At 50.1% G+C, this 22,850-nt stretch overlaps 1 protein-coding gene across 7 annotated transcripts in view; it reads right to left on the bottom strand.

The window, feature by feature from the left end:
- PAX2 (paired box 2) overlaps positions 1-22,850 on the bottom strand; it is a gene marked incomplete at its 5' end in the record, with an annotated part of 74,549 nt that overhangs the window by 27,472 nt on the left and 24,227 nt on the right. For 4 of the 7 annotated variants that reach the window (XM_081157329.1, XM_081157331.1, XM_081157333.1 and 1 more), the window contains 2 exons: positions 16,118-16,237; positions 17,731-17,816. In XM_081157329.1, coding sequence (XP_081013455.1) covers positions 16,118-16,237; positions 17,731-17,816 — 206 coding nt within the window. Of the gene's footprint in view, positions 1-10,692; positions 10,762-16,117; positions 16,238-17,730; positions 17,817-22,850 lie in introns of all 7 variants that reach the window. The other 3 variants (XM_081157330.1, XM_081157327.1, XM_081157328.1) reach the window with 1 other exon arrangement.

Here is a 22,850-nt window from a genome sequence, read left to right as displayed (position 1 = left end):
GGGGAGCATGGGGGAGAGGGAAGGAGAAAAGAAAGGGAAGGAGTGTGAGAGAATGAGGAGAAGAGGGCAGAAGGCAGGAAAGGGGGGACGAAAGAAGGGAGGGGGGAGAGTGAGGGGAAGCATTGGGAAAGGAGAAGTGGATAGGAAATGGAGGCGGGAGGAGGGAAGCAGTGCTGCGATGTGCTGGGAGGGGGCTGGGCTGGAGACTGTGCTGGTGGACACAATGCCTGTCCAAGGAGCGGGGGTTGTCATCCCATTGCCTCCTATCCTTAACCTGGACCATCTGTGAGACTGCCCTGGACAGGAACCCCAAGCCAAGCTGAAGAGGGGGGCACAAAGAAGCCCTTGGAAATCTGGCCCAAAGGCAAGGTTCTGGTAAGCCTTCCAGCCCTGGAAACCTTTGACCAACAGGTTCTCCTTGACCATGCCTGGCTTCCAAGCACTCAGTGAGATCATGGTAGCTTGAAAGGTGTGTGTGTGGGGGGGGGGGAGGGTGCTTGGCTTGCCTGACCTGTCTCCCTGTGCCTCTGGGGACACTAACTGCCTTAGTGACCCTAATTTAACACTGGACTGGTAGTAACATCTGGGTTGAACTCCTAGTTTTGTCACTCATGTGCTGTATGACCTTGGCCAAGTCCCTTGAGCTTTTCTGGATTGAGTTTCCTCAGATGTATACCAGAGGGTTGCTAGCTCCCCTCAGCAGTATGAATTTTTCCTTTCTCTGTGTTCCAACAGCCATCTATCCAAACCTGTATTGTAGAAATAATAATAATAACTAAAATCGATTCACTTCCCATTATGGTGCCAGACACTCTGCTTAACGTACATCTACTGATTTAATCCTTACAATAACAGCAGCTAACATTAAGTGCTTACTATACATTAAGCACCCAGCTCAGAATTTTACATATACTAACTCATTTAATTTTCACCAGAACTTAAGCAGGGAGCTTCTATTATTATTCCCATTTTGAAGGCAGGGACACATCTTTTTCATCTTTATAAATCTAGCACTGGGCCTGACACATAGTAGGTGATAAAAACGTTGACTGGCTTGTCAAACAGAAGTCCAAAAGCAAAGGTTGATAGATTCTTAACTTGCCTTGTTCAACATTTTACCTTTTAGAAGGAGAAAGAAGCAACAAAGGGAATTGCTACTCTGGACTCAGTATCATCGTATTTTACAGCTGGAAAGTATCAAGATCATTTAATTCCATTCTCTCTTAGAGATTAAAAAAAAGAGGCTCAGAAAGGTTAAGTAATTTTCCCATGTCACACAGCTAGTCATCATGAGGCTGGGAACTGAGGTTCTCCACCCAGAGCCCTTTCCGCTATTCCAGGCTGCTTAATTTTGACCAAGGAAGAAAAACTGATAAAAGGGAAGCGACGGGGATCTGGGGAGGAAGCAACCATGTCTAGAGTTGACAGGAGCAAAGGAAGGAGGCAGTGGACAAAATCTGACTTGAGGAAAGCAAACTCCCATGTGTTGAGGGAAAGAGTGGTCGTGTGACCCCATAGCAAGAGATTCTAGAAGGAAACATAATGCTCTAAAAATGAAATTCCGCCTCTGCAAGCTCAAAGAATCAACCTGACAAAGTGGAGGGAGTAAAAGTGGGGGAGGGGTGGAAGAGAAGGACATTTAAGGAGAATCATTGTTGCTGCACACGAATAAGCTTTAAAATATCATGAGCCTAGATTTTAAAAGGACATGTACACCGAATAGTGGAAGATTATGCGGCCATTAAAAAATCATGTTTTCAAAGAATATTTAATGATATGTGAAAATGGTTCTATATAATGTTAAGTGAAAATAGCAAGACAAGCTGTATATACAATATTCCAATTTTGATAAAAAATTATATGTATAAAATTATACATGCACAGAAAAAAAAACTGTAAAAGAAGATCAAATTCCAACAATGGTTATCTCTTGATGATGAGATTATGAGTAATTTTTAAAAAAATGTACCGTATCTTCCAAATATTTTACAATGAGCATGTATTGCACTTATTACCAGACAAAAGTTATTTTTTATCCCTTATAAAGGACATACAACAGATGGAAGGAGGGGACCATCACCAAGGATGGATATGAGAGTAGCATAAGCCTGTCAGGAAGACAAAAGCTCAGAACAAGCTGAGACAACAAAAAAGGGTCTTGTAGCTCTGTTTGGAGAAAGAACAAAAAGAAAGGCAAGTTTAGGCTCAGTGCTGGGGAAGAAGAGGTAATACTGAGAGAAAAGAGAGAGAAGGCAGAGCTTCTCCACCAAAGAAAAGAATTTCCAAATGGGACCAGCAGGAGTTGCCCAGGTCAGGAGGGGACCGGGCAGGTACTCCTAACCATTTCCATTGAGTGAACTTTCCCAGGCCCAGATAATTCATGTGGCAGGACCCTGGGGGGCAGGGGAAGTTAGATAGCATTCTAAAATTTTTGTTGATAATCCTTGAAAAGTCACAACAAAAAACTGAAGCAGTGACAATGCCTAATGCCATCTGCCTTGCAAGAAAAGGGAGGGTGGGGAGGTAAGCTTATGCAAATAACACTCCAATAAATTTAATATTGGGGTCTGAAAATATTTTAGAAGAAATTATTATATAGTTAATTTGTGGGCACTAGAAAAGAAAGCAGTGATACCCTGGAGTTTGCATGCACTCACCAAGAATAAGTTGTGGCCCATTAATTAGACATCAGTGCTTAGATCAAATGCCATCCCCACTAAGACTTCCTCAATTGCCCTGGTTGGAAGCAACTGCCCCCCCTTTTAAAAACATTCATCATAGCACTTCATACCTTGATTATAGCACCTATTACATTCTGCCCATAAATAAATGTGCACATCTATCTCCCTATTAGATGAAAAGCTTCTTGAGGTCAAGGACTGTGTCCTATTTACCTCTGTAGATCAGTCCTGCCATGCTTCATACATAGCAGGAACTCAATCTGTGCATCAACTTAAATTGGATTGATTGATTAAAGAAATGCTCTGAATGTAGTGAATATTAACATTTCACAAAGAATCTCCTTCCTAACTTTATGAAGAAAAGTGAAATGGTTGATGGCTGCTGGACTCAACAGTACCTAGAACATTCATTTATCAAAACCAGGAGGGAGGTCTCCACTGATGGGTCATGGGGCTCACCTTTAGTATTTGAAAGGAAAAGAACTCTAAAAAAAACCTCCTAGGGTGATGATATAGAAAACTTCCTTATGATCTTAATTGGGTAGAATTAAGAGTCCAAGCCAACAAGATGAAATTCAACAGGGATAAATGGAATGCCCTATGTTTAGGTTAAAAAAAAATCAATTACACAAGTGCAGAATGGGGTAGACTTGGCTTGATAGCAATTGATGTGAAAAAGATCTCGAGGTTTTAGTTGACCACGAACTCAATATGAGCTTGAGTCTGACACGGCTGCTAAAAAAATCGAATGTAATCTGAGGCTACATTATGGATGTAGAATCTCCAGGTGGAGAGTGGCAATGGTTCTACTGTACTTGGCATTGGCTAGATTGTCTCTAGAGTTTAGTGTTTATTTAAGAGGGGCTTTAACTGTCAAGAATGAACTCAGAGACGGGTAACCAGGATGGTTAGGGACCTCCCGCAAGTGCAGGGAACACATCACGTGAGAAACTGAAAGACACTCAGGGCTCAGCTCATTGTTTTTGCCGGTGCTCAGTAAATCAGATGGAAGGAATGGAAGGAAGGGAGGGAGGGAAGGAGGGCCACTCTAGGTGGTTCATGTCATTATCTCTATTTTAAAGATGAGGAAACTGAGATTCTGAGAGATTGTGTGATTAGCCAAAGGTCCCAGAGCAAGTAAGGAGTGGAAATAGAGCCCACATCCAGAAATTTGAATTCTAACAGTGACAACTGTCCATCCACATCCTATGTCCATGCAGGGGCTGTGGTCTGTCAGGCAAAACTGCTGGAGGGGAGAGTTCTATGAGTGGCCCATAAGACATGATGACCTTTAAAAATCTGAGACTCTACCTGGAGACTCTCAGCCCAGCCACTGGCCTCCCTCCCCATGGAAGGGGTTCCTAGAGCCAGTCTCCCTGAATCTTAGCCAATCCAAGCTCAAGTCTTCCTTCTTGCTCTTCTAGCTACTTCCCTAGATTCCTAGTGAACACTTAGCCACATGGTTCAGCTTATTGTTTGATGTGTGATAGCTCTGCCTCTCCCAATACACTGCAAGTTCCTTGAGATCCACATCCTGGTTCTTTGCTCCTCTCATACCTCCCAATACTGGGGACCACATTGATACAAAGGTCCCGAGAGAAATAAGTATAAATTTCCACCTATTTATATGCCAAAGCAAGATCACAGATTCTCAGCAATCTGAAATGGATTACAGAAAATTTGCCCAAGGACAGAAAGCCTGAATGATCATTTAGGGCCCTCATGTTTCCTAACCAACCAATAGAGAAGAGGGAGATATGAGGGAGCCTTAGAACCCCAGAGATTTATACCTGTACAGTTACTTTCTCTGTTTTGAATGGTAGCTCCCTCTTTCCATCCAAAACCCCTAGTTTACCTGTAGGAAAGAGGGCATGGGCACCCACTGCCAACCGGACCAGCCTGAGTGTATGTGACCCATATGGGAGGGCGTGCACGTACAAATGGGGAAGGGGGAGGGGAGGCAGAGGCAACACAGTGGGAGGGACCAAACAGGCAGCAGGGAGTGAGCACTGGGTGGGTTTGGGTGAATTCCCCCCCCCCCCCCCCCCCAGTGACCAACTTTCCTGCCTGAGAGCATGCACTGTGCCTTCCTGCTGGCAGGGGCTGGGGTCAGGCTCCCTGACTGCTGGTGGAGAAGGAGGGCTGGCTGAGGGTCTGTCTGTGTGGGACCTGACTCCTCCTTCAGCCCTCTCCTGGCTTTCTGGAAGGGGCTGGGGCCTTCTGCTGGGTGCTGGACTCCAGCTGGAGCCAGAGCCAGTTAGAAACCTTCCTGGAGCCAGAAGGGAAGGGGGCTTTGTTAGCTCAGAGGACACAAGCAAGGCGAAAAATTACATACCAGGCCGCTCTAAGTATGCTTGTTTAGAGAAACTGCTTGCATTTATGAAGTCTTTGGTGCGGAAAGCAGGGTTGCAAATGACTGCATCAGAGCGACAGTAAAGGCCATTAATTTCCTGTTATGTTTTCCTGCGTTGGGGGCTTTATTAATTTAATTTTACACTGTCGAACAACAGCGAGAGCTGACACTGCCACACGGCCAAGGCTGGGGCTTTCTTTTTGTGTGTGTAGCAAGGCTTTGCCTGACATGCAAATCAACGCTATTACCGGAACCAATAAAGATGTGTGGAGGGAAGAGGGGCGAGATGGGGGGGAGGGGGGAAGGAAGGGAAAGGAGAGAAGGGAGAAAAGGGCAAAAGCCACCCTGGCCAGTTTCTGCCACCCTCCACGCCCAGCGTCTCCTGGCTGCCCAGAGTAGCCTCCGCAGGCGGCAATTTCTGCCCGTCCTTCACTTTCCCTTCGACTCCCTTCTCCCTCTACTCTGTGCCTTCAGATGACTCTGCCTCTGTTGTCCTCCTCTGTCCCAGATCCTGGCAGAACCTGAGTAAGGACAAGAAGTTCCCAGGAAGAGGAGACGGAGCTCTCCCACTGCCTATCCCAAGCAGAGGCATGTTCTGGAAGCAGAGGGGCAGGAGATCGGATGTCGCCAACCCAGCAGGCTGCAGTGAAGGCCTTTGTTACATACTACGACCCTCCCCGGGCATCTTCTCCTCCACACTGCCTCCAAAACCAGGGATCCTGGCCCACTTACACCCTGTTAGCACACACACACGAACCCATGTGCTTCTGCACAGGAAGAAGAGTCTAGAAAGGCAGATATTCCAGCTTCCTTATAAGTCCCTCTAAGAGCTCCCATATCCCAACCTTGTCAACCATTTATTTCCTTTGGATTTCCCGAAAAAAATACTGTCTCTCATTGTTTTTCCTTAGGAGACTCCAGCAGCTGTCTTCAGTAGCTGTAAGGTACCTACTTGGTCTAGATCCAACTGCCAGAGAAAAATGGATCCGGAGCATCAGAAAAAAGGCAGGTCCCTGCAGCCCACGTTCTGATCCCGCTGACTACACTGACCTCACACTCGCCTCTCGAAGATCACCCACACTACCTCTCACCCAGAGTGGCTTCCACAAGCTGCCCTTGGCCCCGCTCACGACACCAACAGTCCACCCAAGCATCCACACTGCCCGTGTGTCTGGGTTGGCTACACCGCCAAAGGAGAGGGAGGTGGGGGTGGGGAGGGAAGAGGGTAGGAAAGGGAAGCTCCTGAAGTCACTCTTAGCAAACACACCGTCTGCAGCTCTCCATCCATTCTCTGAAGTCTGCTGGGGTCTAGGGAGATCTGTATGAGCCAGTGAGAGAGAGAGGGAGAGGGGAGAGAGAGAGGGAGAGAATGTGTGCACGTTGGTCCGTGCACCTCTCCCTCTGTCACTGGCTTGCCCATGCCCCTGCCTGCACTTTCTGCTTCAGGAGCTGTTTGGCAGGCTCTGGGAGGCTGTTGGATGGAATCCAGCTCTCCCTGGGAGGAAAGCATAAACTTCATAAACTACATTTACTTTAATGCAGGTTCCTGGGGCAGCTTTCCTCGGGCTTTTCTTCCCTACTCTTGTCTGCTCTATCTTGATCACATTTTATCCCAGCCGTTGTGTGCATCCAGACCACACACACGTGCACACACATGCATGCACGCGCACACACATACTTTATAGCTAGTACTCCTGAAAAAGGTGAAGCCCGGCGCAGGAGGAGAATGGACAAGGTGTGCAAGCTGTCTTTAAAGGAGAAAGCCTTGGCCAGGCCCTGGAAAGGCCCTAGTGAGATGCCCACGCCCTTGTCTCCAGTGGAGATGAGCACAAAAGATACTTTGAGGCAGACGGGCAGGTGCCTCAGGGAGGGAGGGATGCTGACATTTTGTGGGGATGGCCAATTTAGGAGCCACCTGGAGGCTGGGCTGCGGGGCTCCAAGGAAGGGAGAAAGAAAGCGAGGCCTCCATGCAGGTTGAGGTTTGTGAGGCCTCCCTTGTCTGGTGCTGTCAAGGTCAGGAGGTTCGGGTTCACCGAAGGGTCAGGATGGTTTGAATTACTGGCTCTGCTGCAACTCGGCTCTGAGGCTCGTGATCATCTCCCAGCCCTCCCCCAACACTCCTTGCTTTTCCACCCCTACGGGGCAGAAGGGGAAGGTCCTGGAGAGCCTTCCAGCCACCCTAGCCCTGAGGAAGGCCGGCAGGGAAAGAGTCCTTCTCTGGGCTCTAGAGTTCTTGTGCAACCCGCAATGGGTGGGAAGCTGCGAGGACCCATTCCTCTGTCAGGCAGCAGTCCTGGGTCTCCCCAGCCTACCTTCTCTCCAAACCCTTTTTCTGAGGGGTCCCCGTGGCCCTGCCCTTCTCAGCTGTCCGCTGGCCTGCAGAGGAGGAGGGGCCCAGTGAGGCCAGCCCACTAGTAGCAGGGCTGGGGGACAGCCTCAGGGCCTGGTCCCTCGCTCCTGTCCCCAGCCTGTGCCTGGGGGAGCAGGGCAGCGTTGAGGCAGCCCTCAGCAGCCCTTCTCATTTCTCGCTTGGTGCCCTTGCAGGGTGGGGGAAGGTGAACAACCCTACCTGCAGGGCTGGAAGGTAGCTGCCAAGTGGAAGACTAGGATTTGAAGACAGAGTCTGACAAGATGGGTGTGCGTACACGTGCCCAGGAACGCACAGATGCCTTTGCTGAGAAAGTTGTCATACTCTGCTACACCCACCCCAACTTCCAGCCCCCTCTACTGCTAATCCATACATTCTCTCCTGGGGGCTGGGGTCGACCTATTTTGATGTTTTGGCACTTTATGGGGGGGAAAAAAAACCTCTTTTGTGCTAAATTGCAACATACTTCCTCAAACAAGGAAATATAACTCTTTACAATAGCATGAACTGGTTAGGAGCCTGAGGTGGTTAATGATTTGACTGAAGTCTCTGGTATAAACTCAGGGATTTATGTATAAATTCATGCACCCATGTCCGCTTCACACTGCCATGGCTAACCTCCGGTCCTTCCCCACAGAGGAAAGTCAGTCCATGTGTGTGCAGGACCCAAGGTACAGGCTTTAATAAAACATCGACATAACCTACACCTACCTCTGTATAATGATATGGTCAGCGTTCAACAGGCTCATGGCCAGCACTGTCCAGAGTTTGGCTAAAATATGTGATCCAACTAAGATAGAAAAGTTCCCCCTTCAGTATGAATGGCCTGATTTCCCAGGTTACTGGGAAGACATAATCATAACAACAAATATGTGTTCATAAGTGGGTTTTTTGGTGTTTCAGCGAATGCTGACCTTTGAACCTTAGCTCTTTCTTAGACTAGAGTGGACATTAGCTAGGGTTTGAATATTTGTTGGGAAATGAACACAGGTCGAGCTCTATAGATGCAGTTAAACTCTGACACCTATCTAGATGGAGGATTACCTTTCTGCAGATTTGGTTTCTGGACTTTCCTGGGACTTGCCTCATGAGGAGCAGTCTGTGACCTGTGCTAGGGAGTATAGTGTATGTGAAATCATAGAATTCCAGCAATAACCCACAGAGCACCTGTCCTTAGAGAAACTCAAACTGCTCGGCTTCCCTCTGCCTGTATAATGTCTTCTTATAGGGCCTGGCCAGGGCTCAGAGAACGATGGAAGCAAGAAGAGGCTCTGCAGTTCCTTGCCCACGTTGTAAGCTACTGCAGAGCCCTGAGGGTAAGTCATCCAGGTCCACACTCCTGGGTGGGGGGTCTTTAAAAGGGAATCAGATGGTTCTGTGCGTGTGTGTGTGTGTGTGTGTGTGTGTGTTTAAGGATTAGGTGGTGAACACACATAACTGTGCCCAAGTGCCGCATATAAGTTAAGGAGTCTGCAAAACCTCTTTTTGTTTACCCAACATAGTGCAACCTCACAGTCTTCTAGGACTTCCTCGGCACCACTCCCAGCTCCTCCAGGCTGAACCCTGGCGCCCACTAAAATAGTATGTGCTCAGCAAAACTTCCTTAAGCTTATCCCATGCAGGGAATGTTCAGACCTTTCTTTGCTTCTGCCAGCCTCCTGCATCTGGACCAAAAGGCCACAGAGGATTGACATGTGGTCCTGAAAGAGTCAGGCTCTGGCTCCTGCTTCTGCCTCTAAATGTTCGCCCATGCAAGCCTACCAGGGAGTGCCCACCTGCAGACTTCCCCATTCGCCTCCTCCAGGACCACAGGTTGTGCCTAAAGTCCCAGGGCCTGGCGGTGGGGCACTGGCAGCCTCTCCTCTTCCCCGGGGTCCTCCTTGCTGCCTTTTCTGACACCAGCACTCTTCCCACTGCCCCTCCAGAAGGAGAGCGGGGAAGAGAGACTGGTGACCAGGGCATGCCTGGTTTACATTAATGAGATACACCGAGCGTAATCCAGCCAGGGAGGCAGCCTACAAAAGGAGGCGATCGCGATCGCAGCGGCCAGGAGCAGAGCTGCTCAGGTAATTGGTTTATCTATCTGGAAGCAGGGGGAGCAATCTCAGCACAGACAGACTAGCAGTAAAGTCTCTTCCTTAAGGCTATTTCCTTTGTCTTTTCAATTGCTTGCACATCCATGTGAGAGAGGGAGAGAGTGTTAAAGAGAGAGGGAGAGGGAGAAATGTTAATTTGTGAATTAATGGCTTTTCTCAGCGGAATTGTAAATTCAAATGTCACCTCACACGGTGACACCACGGCTGGTCTGCTGAAGAAGCAATGATAAGATCCCCCACCTCCCTCGGTGCCCCTCCCTCCCCAAAGATAGCTGTGGAGTGGAACATGCTACTTTTAATTTGCAATAACAACACAACAGAGGTATGCAGTAATGACTGCCTTCCTCCCCCCTCCTCCTGGCTTCCTTCCCCCCAGTCCAGTTGGCTCCCCACTTCCTCCCTCCCCAGCCCTTTGCTCTTCTGAAACCTCACCCCACCCTGGCTGCCCCCACCACACCCCAGCCAGGGCCTGATCACATGGGGGGGTGCCTTTGGAATTGACGATGCTGCAACCCTCTCTTCTCCTTCAATAATCAGGGAATTAATGACCCTGAAGTTAAAGTGAGGCTGATACGGAGGCCCTGCCCAGCGTTGGGAAAAAGCCTTCATTGTTTTCAAGCAGGAGGCGGGCAGCAGTGAGGGAGATTCATGGATGGAGATTGAATATGCAATTTTCTTTCACCTTGCCAAGAGCTGCCCCTGGGCTGTGCCTGGCCTAAATTTTTCCTTTTACCATCTCTGCCTTATCCGGCCCTCCCACCTCCCTTCCATTCTTTCCAGAAAATTACCTTCAAAATTGATTTCCACTTTTACAAACAAATATAATGGGAACACAGGAAAAAACTTGGGCCGTGATGAATTAGGGCTGTCAGGTGCTTCCAGGTCTCCTTTGCTTTTGTTTTACTGCCCGATCTGCTCTTTGTTTTTCCAAGGGCTGGAAAAAGTGCCCCCCATCCACTGAGTGCCTGACCCTCCAGGCCACTGGGGTCTCAGCCCCCAAACCCAGCAGTGGCCCGTGGAGAAAGCGATCCAGGCCCTGAGATTCTGTGAGCCCCTTGGTTTCCCAGTGGAAGCTCGCACCACCTCCTCTTCTGCTCACTGGCCCTTAGGAACCCACTCTCTTAACAGTCTCTAACCGCCACCCCCAGCTGTTTCCCCTGACCCCCACACCATGTTCCCTCTGGCCCCCATACCTCTTAAAGTCCAGACCAGATGCAAACCTCCACCTCCTCTAATGTGGGCAGGATCAGTGTATACCTCGACTAGAGCAAATGAGAGACAGACAGACACTGAGAGATCCCGAAGACAAGCAGGTAGAAGACTGAGGCAAGACCCCGAGATTGGGAGACCAGGCTCCTCTTCAAAGGGTATGAGGATGCTGAGTGGCAACTCTCATATAGCCTAAGGGTGTAAGGGCTCCCTTGCCTTGAGCCCCAGGCCACCCCTGGAGATAGGATCAGTACAGCCCATCCATTTGCCAACAGAATGCAGGGTGATGCCTATGGGGCCCTTAGGGCAAAAGTCTACATGCACACTTGTGCCTCAAGACCAACACACTCAGGGCCTGCTCACTAGCATTGGTGGACATGTACCTGCTCACACCTGATCATCTCTTCAAATATGTACACTATCCAGAAGGCTGTGTGCCTGCCCAATGCATGGTGTTCTAATCCCCTTTCACTCAAAAATCCAGGATACTGAAAAACACACATACTCACATTTTCATAGACTGTAAAAAATTACATATGTGTCCATCAACAAACATACATTTCCCAAGGTAAGTAAACAAATTTGCAAACGGGAGTGGAATTGCACAGCAGTGAATAGAGGGAGGGATGCCTCCATGTTAGAAAAGTAGGGGGTCCTATATTTATTTACACGCAACTGAAATGCCTGTGGATGCTCAGAGAGAACATGTCACCCAGCTAGATAACCGCAGAGCCAATTAGTAAGCAGAGATGGACAAAGGTCCTCCTGATCACACACGGGGGGCTGACATCTTTCTTCCACTGCCCTCGCTGCCCTACTTAAAAGGGGCCACACCAAGATTAGGGATGTTCTGCCCAAATAAGTTTCTTTCTTACATGACTTCATTTCTTCTCAAAACATAAACCTGCCAATTAGGCCTTCTTCCCCAGAAACACAGCACCCCATCTCCCAAGATGGATTGGCCAACACTCTACATCCATGACCTCGTGTAGTCCTCTCCACGGTGAGTGCTGTTACCATCTCCACTTTACAGAGGGAAGACTGAGCTGATGAAGATTAAGTGACTTGCCCAAGGCACTAGAGTTCAAAACCAGCTATGCCTGACTCAAGAGCTTGCACCACTTCCCACTGGGCCACACTGCCCATTCATGCAAGCGATTCAGGGACTACCTGCTGGCCCCACCCCAAATCTTCCTCCTAGACAGAGTAGGTACCACTCATTTCCACAGCTTCATTCCCTCATTTGCTCCAAGTCTAACCTGAGCAACACACTTGGGGACCTCTAGGAGGAAAACTAACTAAGGAAATAAACCATTTCTTCCAGTTACGGTTCCATCCAAAGCAGAAGGGAGCTATTAAAGGCAGTGACAGGACTCGGCTGTTTGCAGCCGTGCAACCTGCCCTGCCTGCAAATGCACAACTGCACCGGTTTGGCACAACTCATTGTGCACCTAATTAATGGAATGCAAAATCCCAGCCCCCTGCAATCCCACACATCAAAGGATGAGACCAACACGCCTCCTCTCCCACAGATTAACAGACCATATGACTTCATTTGGATTTTTGGACAAGTTATGTAATTGCTCTGTGTTTCCACAACACTTTGGGCCACAGCTGAGAGCAACTGGGTGAAGGCAAAGAACTTTGGTTTTTCAGTCTGAAAAAATACAACAGTCTCTATCCTCCAGCCACATAAGCCAGGGCAAGCAAATTCAGGGAAGCAGTGTCTTTCAAAGGACCCTAATGTACCCACCCAAAATTGTAACCAAAAAGAGGTAGAGCTTTAGCGGGGTACTGAACCGGGGTTTACCTTCCCAGACTCTGGGGGCTCCGTGACATAACTTCCTCATCTATCACTGGCCTGTCTACCTGTCTCATTCTGGGAGCTCCTGGACTCTTGGGGGTTGGGGGTCAAAGCTTCTTGACTAGCACATTTCTCAAAGGAAAGTCTGGGGATTCTTCTATACTTCCAAAGGCCAAGGCCTGAGAAGGCGGCTCTAGCAGACTCGCAGTCACTGTCAGTTTCTTTTTCCCCAGAGTCACAGCTGATCGGCCCTTTACTAATATCTCCATAGATATGATTGCTGCGGATACTAATAATGCTGTCCATATTCCAAGTGCCAGTGCCAATAATGCTCTGGGTATTATCACTGTGAACACCAATAACTACTGCTGAGATTGTCTCCAATAACGCCAGCACACGCTGCAGTGATTGTCCTCGCTAATGCCCAACACCATGACATTGTTAGAGCTGAAGAATAGGCTGAACTGTACCCAGAGGCAGGAGTGGGAGTGGCTTCCTGGAGGACAGAGAGGCTCAGAGCTTGCCCTCGGGGTATGACACTTCTAGGGAGATGCCACAGTGACAGGGGCCAGCCTGGCAGACATCAGAGTTCTCCTGGAGGGAAATGTGTCTGTCCACTCCCTCGATCCCTTGACACATATACCTGTTCCCATCCCAATGGCCCTCAGCTCCTCAAGCCAGTCTTCTCTTTTGCCTGCAGTGCTGTCCCAATAGCTAAAGGACACACCTGGGTGTCTGTGCAGCCCGTGCCTGAGGCTGCCTCCTGCTACTGGCCTGCCAGCTGCTGTACTACCTTGGCCTGACTGCAGAGTTGGGCTACATCATCTTGACACATAATTATCTCCCCTATTCTTAATCATCTGAGCTGCTCCCTAATGCAAACTGGGCCTGGCTGCTTAGAGGCACCAAGGGTGGGGGAGGGGAGGACAGCCTGTGAAAGGTCTGCCTTTGCTCTTGCCTCTTTCTTCCCACCTGGGTCCGATAGATCAAGTGTGTGTGGTGTGGGGATGAGGGGTCAGAAAGAACTGGTCTCCCTCATGGGCTCTGGCCTCCACCAGGGAAAGGACAGCTCCATCTGATCTGTGGTTGATCAATAGGAGTCAGAGCAAGAGAACCTTCCCACCCCCCAAAAAGAAGTAGGGCCACCGATGCTTCCTGCCACCTAGCTAGCCCAAGGAGTGTTTAAGCAGTAAGAGGAACTGTGGAGGACCCCATTGTCCGTCACCTAGAGGAGTCCAACTGCTCCTTGAGATGTCTCCCTGCTGACGCCATCACTGCCACCCTGCTGGAGGGTCTTCCCGAACCCAGCCTTGTCCTTCTACCTTCCTGCTCAGACACTCAGACACTTTCAGTGGCTACTCACGCCTGCAGAAAAGTCCAAACTCCTTATGTGGTCTGGTCTTGACCTGATCTGTGACCCTAACCCCTTTACTTATCCTGACTTCCCATGCTCTGCCCTTTCGTCCAAGCCAAAGTGCCCCTGTACTTTCTCACCACAGAACTTACTGGTCTCAAGGCTGGGTCTATCAGAGGATTTCACACAGCCGTTGTCTTTGAACATGCCCCTCACCCTTCCCTCAGGCCCCTCCTCACAGAGCAGCCCTTCCTGGGGTTATCTCTCTCCGCACTCTGAGCTCCCATAGCCATCAGCCCAGACCTCCACCACAACAGATAGACACGGTGGGCCTTTCTGCTCTTTGGGCTCACGTGTTTTATACGCCCCACTAGACAGCAAGCTCCTTAAGGACAAGGGTCATATCTTGTTCTGTTTTGGGATCCTATAGCACCACGCCTTTCTTGCCACTGACGCACGGGAAGGGTTCATTGAATTGAATTGGCTTGAAACAATGAATGTGACCAATCTCTCTGAAAGGAGAGCACTCTGTTCTGGCCCAACCAGGCCCAACCTGGGGTGGCCACAGCCTCATGCCAGTGCTTCCCCACCCTTGGCCTCCTTTCATGGCCCACAGGAGCCCAGTAATCAAAAAGCATGCTTGTGTCCGACTGTAGGACAATGGGAGAGGAGGTGAGGGGGCCCTGTGGCCTATCCTGGCCCCCTGAACATCTTTCACTCTAAAAAATGCAGGGCAGTGGTTAAAGGAGAAACCCTTTAGGGTTTGGGGCAGAATCTTCCAACCCACTCAGGGTACCAGGTAGCTTGGCTAAGGCCTGAGTATAGGAAACCCCCGGGGAGAATTGGAACTAAGGGCCTTTCACACAGCCTCCCACTGCCCATCAGGGGCTGTGGCCAAAACAACCACAATGAAATTTAGTGAGTGGCAAAGGCCGTGGCAGCCAAATGGGTTTGGATATTTGGGAAGAAGGAGAAATAGAGCCAGACAAGCTGTTTCCCTGTGAAACGAGGCCATTAGGGCTTCTGGAAGGAGGCCAGCACCAGGTCATCACTGTCTTGCCAGACCCAGGCCTCTCCTACACTCTGTCACTTCCGCTGGAGGCCAGGGCTCTCACACTCTCTTTTTCTGGGGCCCAGGGAATCTCAGCTTTGTCCCTTTTCTCTGTTCCTTACCCTCTAAAGCTGCCCCAATCAAGGGCTCATCTGGACTTGGGATGACCATATGATTTATTGTCTAAACAGGACACTTTTGGGAGAAAAAGGAGATGCTGACTAGCCAAGATGTAGAGACAAAAGGCATAAATTGGGATCGTCTGGGCTAATGGGATGTATGGTCACCCCCTTTATGCTCATCCTTCGAGGATTCTGTCTATTTCATGGTATGTACCCTTAATATCATATGCCCTCCCTACCTCAGAAGGTTACTGCCTCCCTGGTGGGGACCGTGAGATTAGGGCTAGAAGTAGGTTCCAGGCACTGGTGTCTCTGTTTGCCTGGGCCTGCCAGCCCTGCACCCTGGTCTCATGAGTCAGAAGAAAACCAGATGGTCACCAAGGGACCTCTAATGTCATCCATATGAAACACATTCTCCCAAGCTCATCGCCACCGCTCTCTTGCTTCCTCTTGCTTCCTTCCCCCTCTCCTCTTCCCCTCTATTCCCCTCTCTGCCTCCCTGCTTAACAGCTGGCTGCACCGTGAGGCATTACAGGGCATGAGGGGAGGCCAGAGAGGAGCCCGAGAGGTGTCTCCCCCCATGGGAGAGTGCAGACAGGAACCCATGTCCAGCTCCCTGAGTGGTTTTAATGGGATCAGTGTCCATGTGTTACAGAGAAAGGACCCCAGGGTCAGCTGCATGTGACACCACTCTCCTATCTCCTGATGGGTTGGGATCAGGTGAGGATAAGGCAAGTTGGCCTTTTATCCTCAGGTCAGAGACCAGATGTCCCCCAACCTCCAAAACCTTCCCAAGGTACATGGTTCATGCTTGTCCTCCTGGCATCCCACACAGATACTGGGGGTGAGTCCCGGAGGAAGGTGAGGCGTTCGAGGCTGCTGAGCAGATGGTGAAGCTGATGGCCCCACCAGCAGCCTGCCTCCCTCTCCAGGAGCCAGCAGGGCAGTGGGGGGACCTGGGCTTTGCGGCTAAAACTGATCTCACAGCAGAGCAGCTGCGAGGCCGGGCCGAAACCGGAGCTCTGAGCCCAAGGACAAAGCACGCACAGGGGAGCCAAGCCTCGTCCCTCCTCCCTACCTTCATCACGTTTCCTCTTCTCGCCATTGGAGCGAGGGATCCCCAGGATCCCGTTGATGGAGTAGGATCCCACTGGATCATTGGAGGCGCTGGAAACAGGAGGGGAGGCCGTACTGGGAACTGGACAAGAGTAAGGAGGAAATGCCATCAGCATAGCAGTTGTGACCGCAGGCCAAAGCCCCAAGGCCGAGGCAGAGAGAAGCAGAGGAAATAAGGCGGGCTGGGGACCCATATGCCACTCCTTCCTCTGAGGCTTAAGGGGAAAGGCCCTGCTACACACACAGCGGGCCGTTCACTTCTGTCCAGCCCTGGGCTGACTGATGACCAGTCAACCCCAAGCCTTCCCTGCAGGCCTACAGATTTCACTGGGCCCTTGAACTCACTCCCCTGAAGATGAATAGAAGCATCAAAGCAGACTCAACCCAGAAAGTGACTCAGCAGTCCTGTAGTGAGCGCAGCTCCTAGGAGGCCTCCTTGCACAGCTCGTCCAATCTCTGGGGCTGGGAAAATCCTTCTAAACAAACCCCAGCTCACTGTCTCTTAGTCTCCTGGGCTGAGTCTTTACCAATCCTGATTTAGAGTCTGTGGCTTTCTAAGATCTGTCTCTGAATCTCTAGGAGTCACAAGAATGGTCCTGACACTCTCCAGGAGAGCACAGCTCTTCTCTTCCAGTTGCTCTGGTCTTGAAATCACCCGAGAAGTTCCTCATTTCCTCCTCAGGGCACAGACTAGTGAACATATTCACTCAGTAATGATCTACTCAGGTACAGCCCGGCCCAACCCTCCTTTCTAGCACACGCTGTAATACAGGCCTAGTAAACAACAGATCCTGCCAACTCCAGGAGGGCTGGGGCCTGCCTTTCTACTTCCTGATGGTAAAGAGAGCAGGAGACAGCTACCAAGAGGGGCAGTGGGAAAAGCTTGATTGCATCCTAGCCCCTTAAGGCCTGGTACCAAGCACCCTTGGGCCAAAGGGAATGCTGTATGTTTGGGGGGTGGTAGGAATGTTAGCAGGTGTTTTGGAAGGGCTGGGGTCATATCTCTGGAAAGCCATGAGCAAGGATCAGTAAATAAGGAGGTTGGGGAGAGGCAGAGAGTCACTGAGTGGATGACAGAGAGACAAAGGGATCAAAAAGACAGGCCACAAAGAGGGAGGGAGAGAGACAGAGGAGCAAACCCAGAGTCCCACATACAGAGATGAAAAAAGAGAAGGGAAAAGGCAAAGAGAGCAAGGAAGAGGGGAGAAGAAGGGAGAGGAGGGGAGAAAAGACAATGATAACTTTAGAATGACAACTTTAGAAAAACGGAGTAAGAAAGTAGATATGAAAACAGAGGGACAAGTAGGGAGACAGGATCAGGTAAAAACAAAAGATAGAGGAGGGGGAGGAAGGGAAGGAGAAGCTAAGCTAGAGGGGAAATATTGATGGGAGGGAGGGAGAGAGAGAGAGAGAGAGAGATGGAGAAAAGGGGAGGGATCCTAGGGAGCCAGTCTCTCTGGAGCCTCTAGGAGTTCAGAGAGGGCGCAGATTGGAAAAAAATAGTGCTGGGGTGGAGCTGTGTATCCAGTTCTCCTAGATGGGGCCCTGCCTCCCCACTTTCCTGAGCTCTCTTACCAATGGTGTGTCCAGGTGCAGTCACTCCGGTCCCAGCCCCATCCGGTGTTGGGTGAAAAGGCTGCTGAACTTTGGTCCGGATGATCCTGCAACAGCATCACAACAGCATCACCCATCACATGCCCCTCATTCCCCACCAGCTCTCCCCAGCCCCTCAGTTCCTTCCTCACGCATCTGCTCCCTGCACACCTGCCCTCGCTGACTGCTGCAAGGCGCGAGCTTTCCCTCCTGTTTGCTCTGCCTGGGCCCCAGCCTAGTGCAGCTCTGGGAGGAGGCGGTCTGCATTCTGTCCTGCCTTGTGCGCATCATCAAAATTGCAGCTCCATTTCTGATAGCAGGTATTGGGGCAGCAGGGTGAGGAGAGCACAGCACCCTTCCCCTTTCTGGGGGTGGGGGCTGACCACCCTCTGCTCCCTAATCATATGCAAATCTCTCTCTGGGAACAGGGCTCCCTGCGCCTGGAGATCACTTTGGAGCTGGTTTTCCTGTTACTACTGTACCACACACCTCCAGAGTTGAGGGAGGGGGTGAGATTTCCCCATTTACTGAGAACCAAGGAGAAGTAGCCAGGGAAGGACTGGGTCACAGGTAACCCTTTGTCCCCAGGATTCCAACACAAGCACATGGTCTCTTTGCCAAGATGTTAGGCCCTGAACTACTTCTTGAGCCCACTTGCTGCTCTCAAACAAATCAAAGCCCTGTCCCTGTCCTGCTCGCTGGCTGGTGGCCTCCTTTTCTGAGGTCCTACTTGGATCACAGCTTCTTTACCAGCCTCATTGAAAAGCCTGGTGCCCCCACTGTGCACTCTGGGGTGAGTGAGACATCTCAGGACTGGGGATGAGCTGGCTTGTCAGTGATCCGAAGGACCCAGGGGTGTGTGATACAAAAGGCCAACCCTGGGGCTAGGACTGAGGAAGGCTCCCTTCCACCCACTGGTCAAATTTGGTGCCCTTGGAAGCAATTTTTTCAACAGTGTTGCTCCTCCCTGCAGAGATGTGTGTGATCCAAGTTCACCTCATCCAGCAGGTGAGTCATAGGCCCTCAGTGGATTCCTCTCTAACCAACTTTTACTGAGCACTGTCGGGCAACAGAAATAAGGCCCTTGCCACGCAGTGCTGGGTATAAAGTTAGGGGAGGAGACACACACTCAGAGAAGCTAAGTAACTCCAAGCGGGCTGAGCTGTGAGTGCCCAAAGGAGGCAGAAGAGGAATCATCCCCCTCTCAGGTGGGGGCATCGGGAGAGAAGTCATTGAGGAGGTGAAACTTGATGTAGTGCTTCAGAGCAAAGTAGGGCCGAACATACAGATACATATAGGAGCCAGAGGCATGGAGGATGGCAGACAGGGCACTGGGCTATGGGGCACTGAGTCCTGCTTCTGACTCTGTCATTTTGCAGCTACATAGCTTTGGGCTTTTCATTCTACTTCTCTGAGCTTCAGTTCTTTTAAACTCTAAAGAGCTTGGACTACAGGATCTCTAAGGTCTCTTTCTCCAGCACATAACATGATTCTAAGGTGAACAAAGAAGTAGGGGGCATAGCATTATAAGTAGGTTAGAAGGTAGAGTCAAAGCATGGAAGCCAAATGGACATGATGCTATGCCCGGCCCAGTCAGCCAGAACAGGGAGGTATGTAAGGGAGTGAGAGGAAATACAGCTGCAAACCACTGGCCTTGTGGAGTTTCCGTCTTTGTCACCCAGCGCCTCCAACCTGGGGCACGGGTGCAGATTTAGCTGAGGCAGAAAGTGATGGAAAATCACTACTCCCTGACAGCGACTCGGTGGTGCCCAGGAAAGGAGCTGGGCAGGTTGCCTGCTGTGAGTTGCTCATACTCTTGGTGTCCATCCATGCCTCCCGGGCTGTGGGCACTTGCAAGCCCCCAGAGCTGATCTTAGGGAATTTAAGAACTGGGATTGTGGAAGCCTGATGGTCATCCATTGCCCTCCTGCATCCCGGCCACAATGCAACAACTCATGGGAATATCACTAGGGGTTAAAAGACTGAAAAAAAGCAGTTGCTCTGGGTGACTCCTGATACTCTCTCCCCCAGTTCCCCCTCCTCCTCCAATTCTTTTTCCTCCTTGGCCTTACAGCCAGCCAGACACCTCTACGGCCTCCATGGTCCTAGGCAGGTTGGCCTGGAAAGTCAAGTCCGGCGTATGGGTCTTTAGAGGGCGCAGTCAGGAGCTCTGGAGAGCACATCTCTACTTAGGGGCTGGAAGACGCTATTTCCTGTTTCCGGAGAGACGGCCCTGTCAGGGTGCCTGCTCCCCACTTCTCTTCCCTGCGTGCTTTCTTGCACAGGGATGTTCATTCTCCCCCAACTTTCCTGGAACCTCCGGGGCTCTGCCTGGCCCAGTGTGGGGACTCCAGGCCCTCAGCGTCTCCCATACTCCTGTGAGTGTGGCTACGGCAAAGGGAGAAAGGGCTCAGTCTGTCCCAGCTCTGCGACTTCCTGCCTGTGAAACCCTTGGCAGTTTCTTATCCCCTCATCTGAATAATAAAATAATACTACTGTTCACTTTCTAGGGCTGTTGTGAGGATTAAGTAGGATAATCCATGTGAAACAATTAGTATGATGTTTGGCTCAACAAATGCTAGCTATACTAATAACAACTAGTAGTAGCAGTATTCTTATGGGTGGCCCCTAGGCCTGGCTGCTTTCTCTTTAGGGCCTGAGCCAGGTGCCCGCAGGAGGCCTCTCAGCCTAACATGCCCCAGCCTGGGAGATGCGGCTGCTGCGGAGACATTGGGAAGAGCACTGAGAAGACAGGAAACAGCAGCAGCAGGTGTCACAGCCTGACCCCAAAAGAGGTTGCATCAGAGAAGACAGACTGGGGACCCCTGCCTGGGGGCACTGGGACGGATCTGTAGACAGTATGAGCGGCAGCTTCTTCCGGACCCAAGAGATGCCAGGCGGAGCTTTAGAGCGAGGGATGGCAAGGCAGGTGGGAATCACCTCTTGGTACATTCTCAGGAGGCCTTCACCCCCCACCAAGCTGGAGAGGAAACCAGTCCAGTGGCTCTGTGAGTCAGGATGAAAGCATGTGATCAGTCGCCTAGTAATAGTTCGTTAAACTCGTGAAGAAACAGGGTAGCCCTGGGCGTTCTAAGAAAGCTCTGGGGACAGTCCTACTCCTCCTCTGGCTCTACACCCTTGGCGTTTCTTCCTCTCATTCCTCCTTCCATGTTTCACTCTCTTTCTCTGCCTTTCTCTCTGTCTCCCCTCTTTGTCTGTGTCTGCTTGTCTGTCTGTCTCCTTGCACCCTGAAGTCCTACTGTGGCTGTGTGAGCTTATTGATTCCTGGGAGCTGGGGGAAAGTGGAAGGCAGGGCTGGGGTGCAGGCTCAGGGATGGAAATAGAAGGCTATAAATTATTTGTGACAGGAAAGCAATAGTGGCAGAGTGCTGAGCACAAGTCCTGTGTCACTATTAGATTCCTTTTAGCCTGATGACACTGTAAAAAAGGTTAAGTGTCTGCTGGAATCGTACACCTGGGGGGCCGGGGCAGCCTGGGAGCAGAACAAGCCACTGAGAGCAGGTATATCAATTCTCCAGGCCAATAATATTCCTCTCATTGATCGCCACGCAAAGTTCAAAAATCTCATTACAGCCAGGCAGACCGGGAACTTTTTACAAATCAATAGAATGATATAATGTATGTATACTTAGTACAAATGTATCTATTCATCTATCCATCCATCCACGGTCCGCCTCAGGGTTTCCAAGTTAACCTACCCATCATATTATGTTATGTTATGTATGATATTATATTGCATTATATTATATGATAATAAATGGTGTGCAAAACTCCCCCTGAAGTGGAGACAAGAGGAGGCCTTATTAGCATTGAAGTGACCTCAGCTCACCTTGGAGGGAGTTAGGTGGAAGCATTTCCAGGACCAGGCTGGTCAGAATTTCTAAGCGCAGTGCTTCCTTAGCGGAGGCTCCAGTAATACAAACTATTGTACTAAGTATTTACCATGTGCCAGGCAATGTTCTAAGTGCTTCAAACAAGTGGTTCACTTAATCCTCACAACAAACCATTTTACAGATAAGGCATATTATAACTTGTCCAAGGTCAACTGTTTAATAAATGGCAAATCTGAGGTTTGAATTCAGGTAGAATAATCCCAGGGCCCATACCCTTAACAACAAAGCTATACTACTTCCAGGAGAGAGATACCTCAAAACCCCAAATCCAAACTCCTGAATTCTAGTTCTCTGGTTCTGTTGTGTTCTGAGAAACAAAGGGTAAGGGGCTCCCTGAGTTTCAGCATTCCCCTCTATAAAATGGAAGTAATAATACCTGCTAACCAGTTGCTGACAATGTGATATACACAGGATCCTCAAGCCTGTCCCCCTGAAATCCTGCCCAGCTGCCTAGAACAGGCTGCCTTCTCCACTTTGGAACCACTTCCTAGTGGAACGGCAGGCTAGCCCCAGGCTTAATCATATCACTGGGGTTTGCTCAAAGGGTCCTTGGGGCAAGACATCAAGCATCTTCACACATGTGTCATATACACGTGTAAATCAGCTTAAACTGTTCTGGAGTAGATGGCCCACTTTAGAGTTTTTGCAGAAAATATTTAATCCCTGGTACAGGGAAAGTCTTTCCTGATTTGGTAACTGCAGGGAACTCCAGGGTAGAGAAGGTTACATACTAGCTGGCCCCACTGCCCACTGAGCCAGAGGAGTGGTAGGAGAGGCCTCTGCCAGCTGACTTCAGGCTGCCTGCTATTATTATAGGCTGGATCATTCTGGACAAAACAATATTTGCTTCAGCAAAGGATGTTTTGCCCAACGAATGCAGGTAATTGTTTCAACTCAGGCTTTTTGAGAGCTGCCAACATCAGGCATGTGTCCCTGGCTCAGCCCAGAGGCAAGTAAGAGCAACGCAAACAGCTGGAGACTTTTCACTGCAGAACCTCAAGTGAGGTATCATAGATCATCCAGGAAAATTTCACCTCTCCCAAAAATGGTTCCCAGTTCTCCCTGCTCCTGAGAACTCTAAGGAACTGGAATCTCCCCTCTGTACATCCCAGGAACTGAAAAGCTGAAATTTACTCCCTCCTCCCCACAGAGGAAACAGCATCCACCTTGCCCACCCCACTGGCAGCC

This window comes from Miniopterus schreibersii, assembly GCF_964146895.1.
Source record: "Miniopterus schreibersii genome assembly, chromosome: 14".
In the NCBI taxonomy this organism is placed as follows: domain Eukaryota; kingdom Metazoa; phylum Chordata; class Mammalia; order Chiroptera; family Miniopteridae; genus Miniopterus; species Miniopterus schreibersii.
This window is presented reverse-complemented; position numbering and strand designations above follow the sequence as displayed.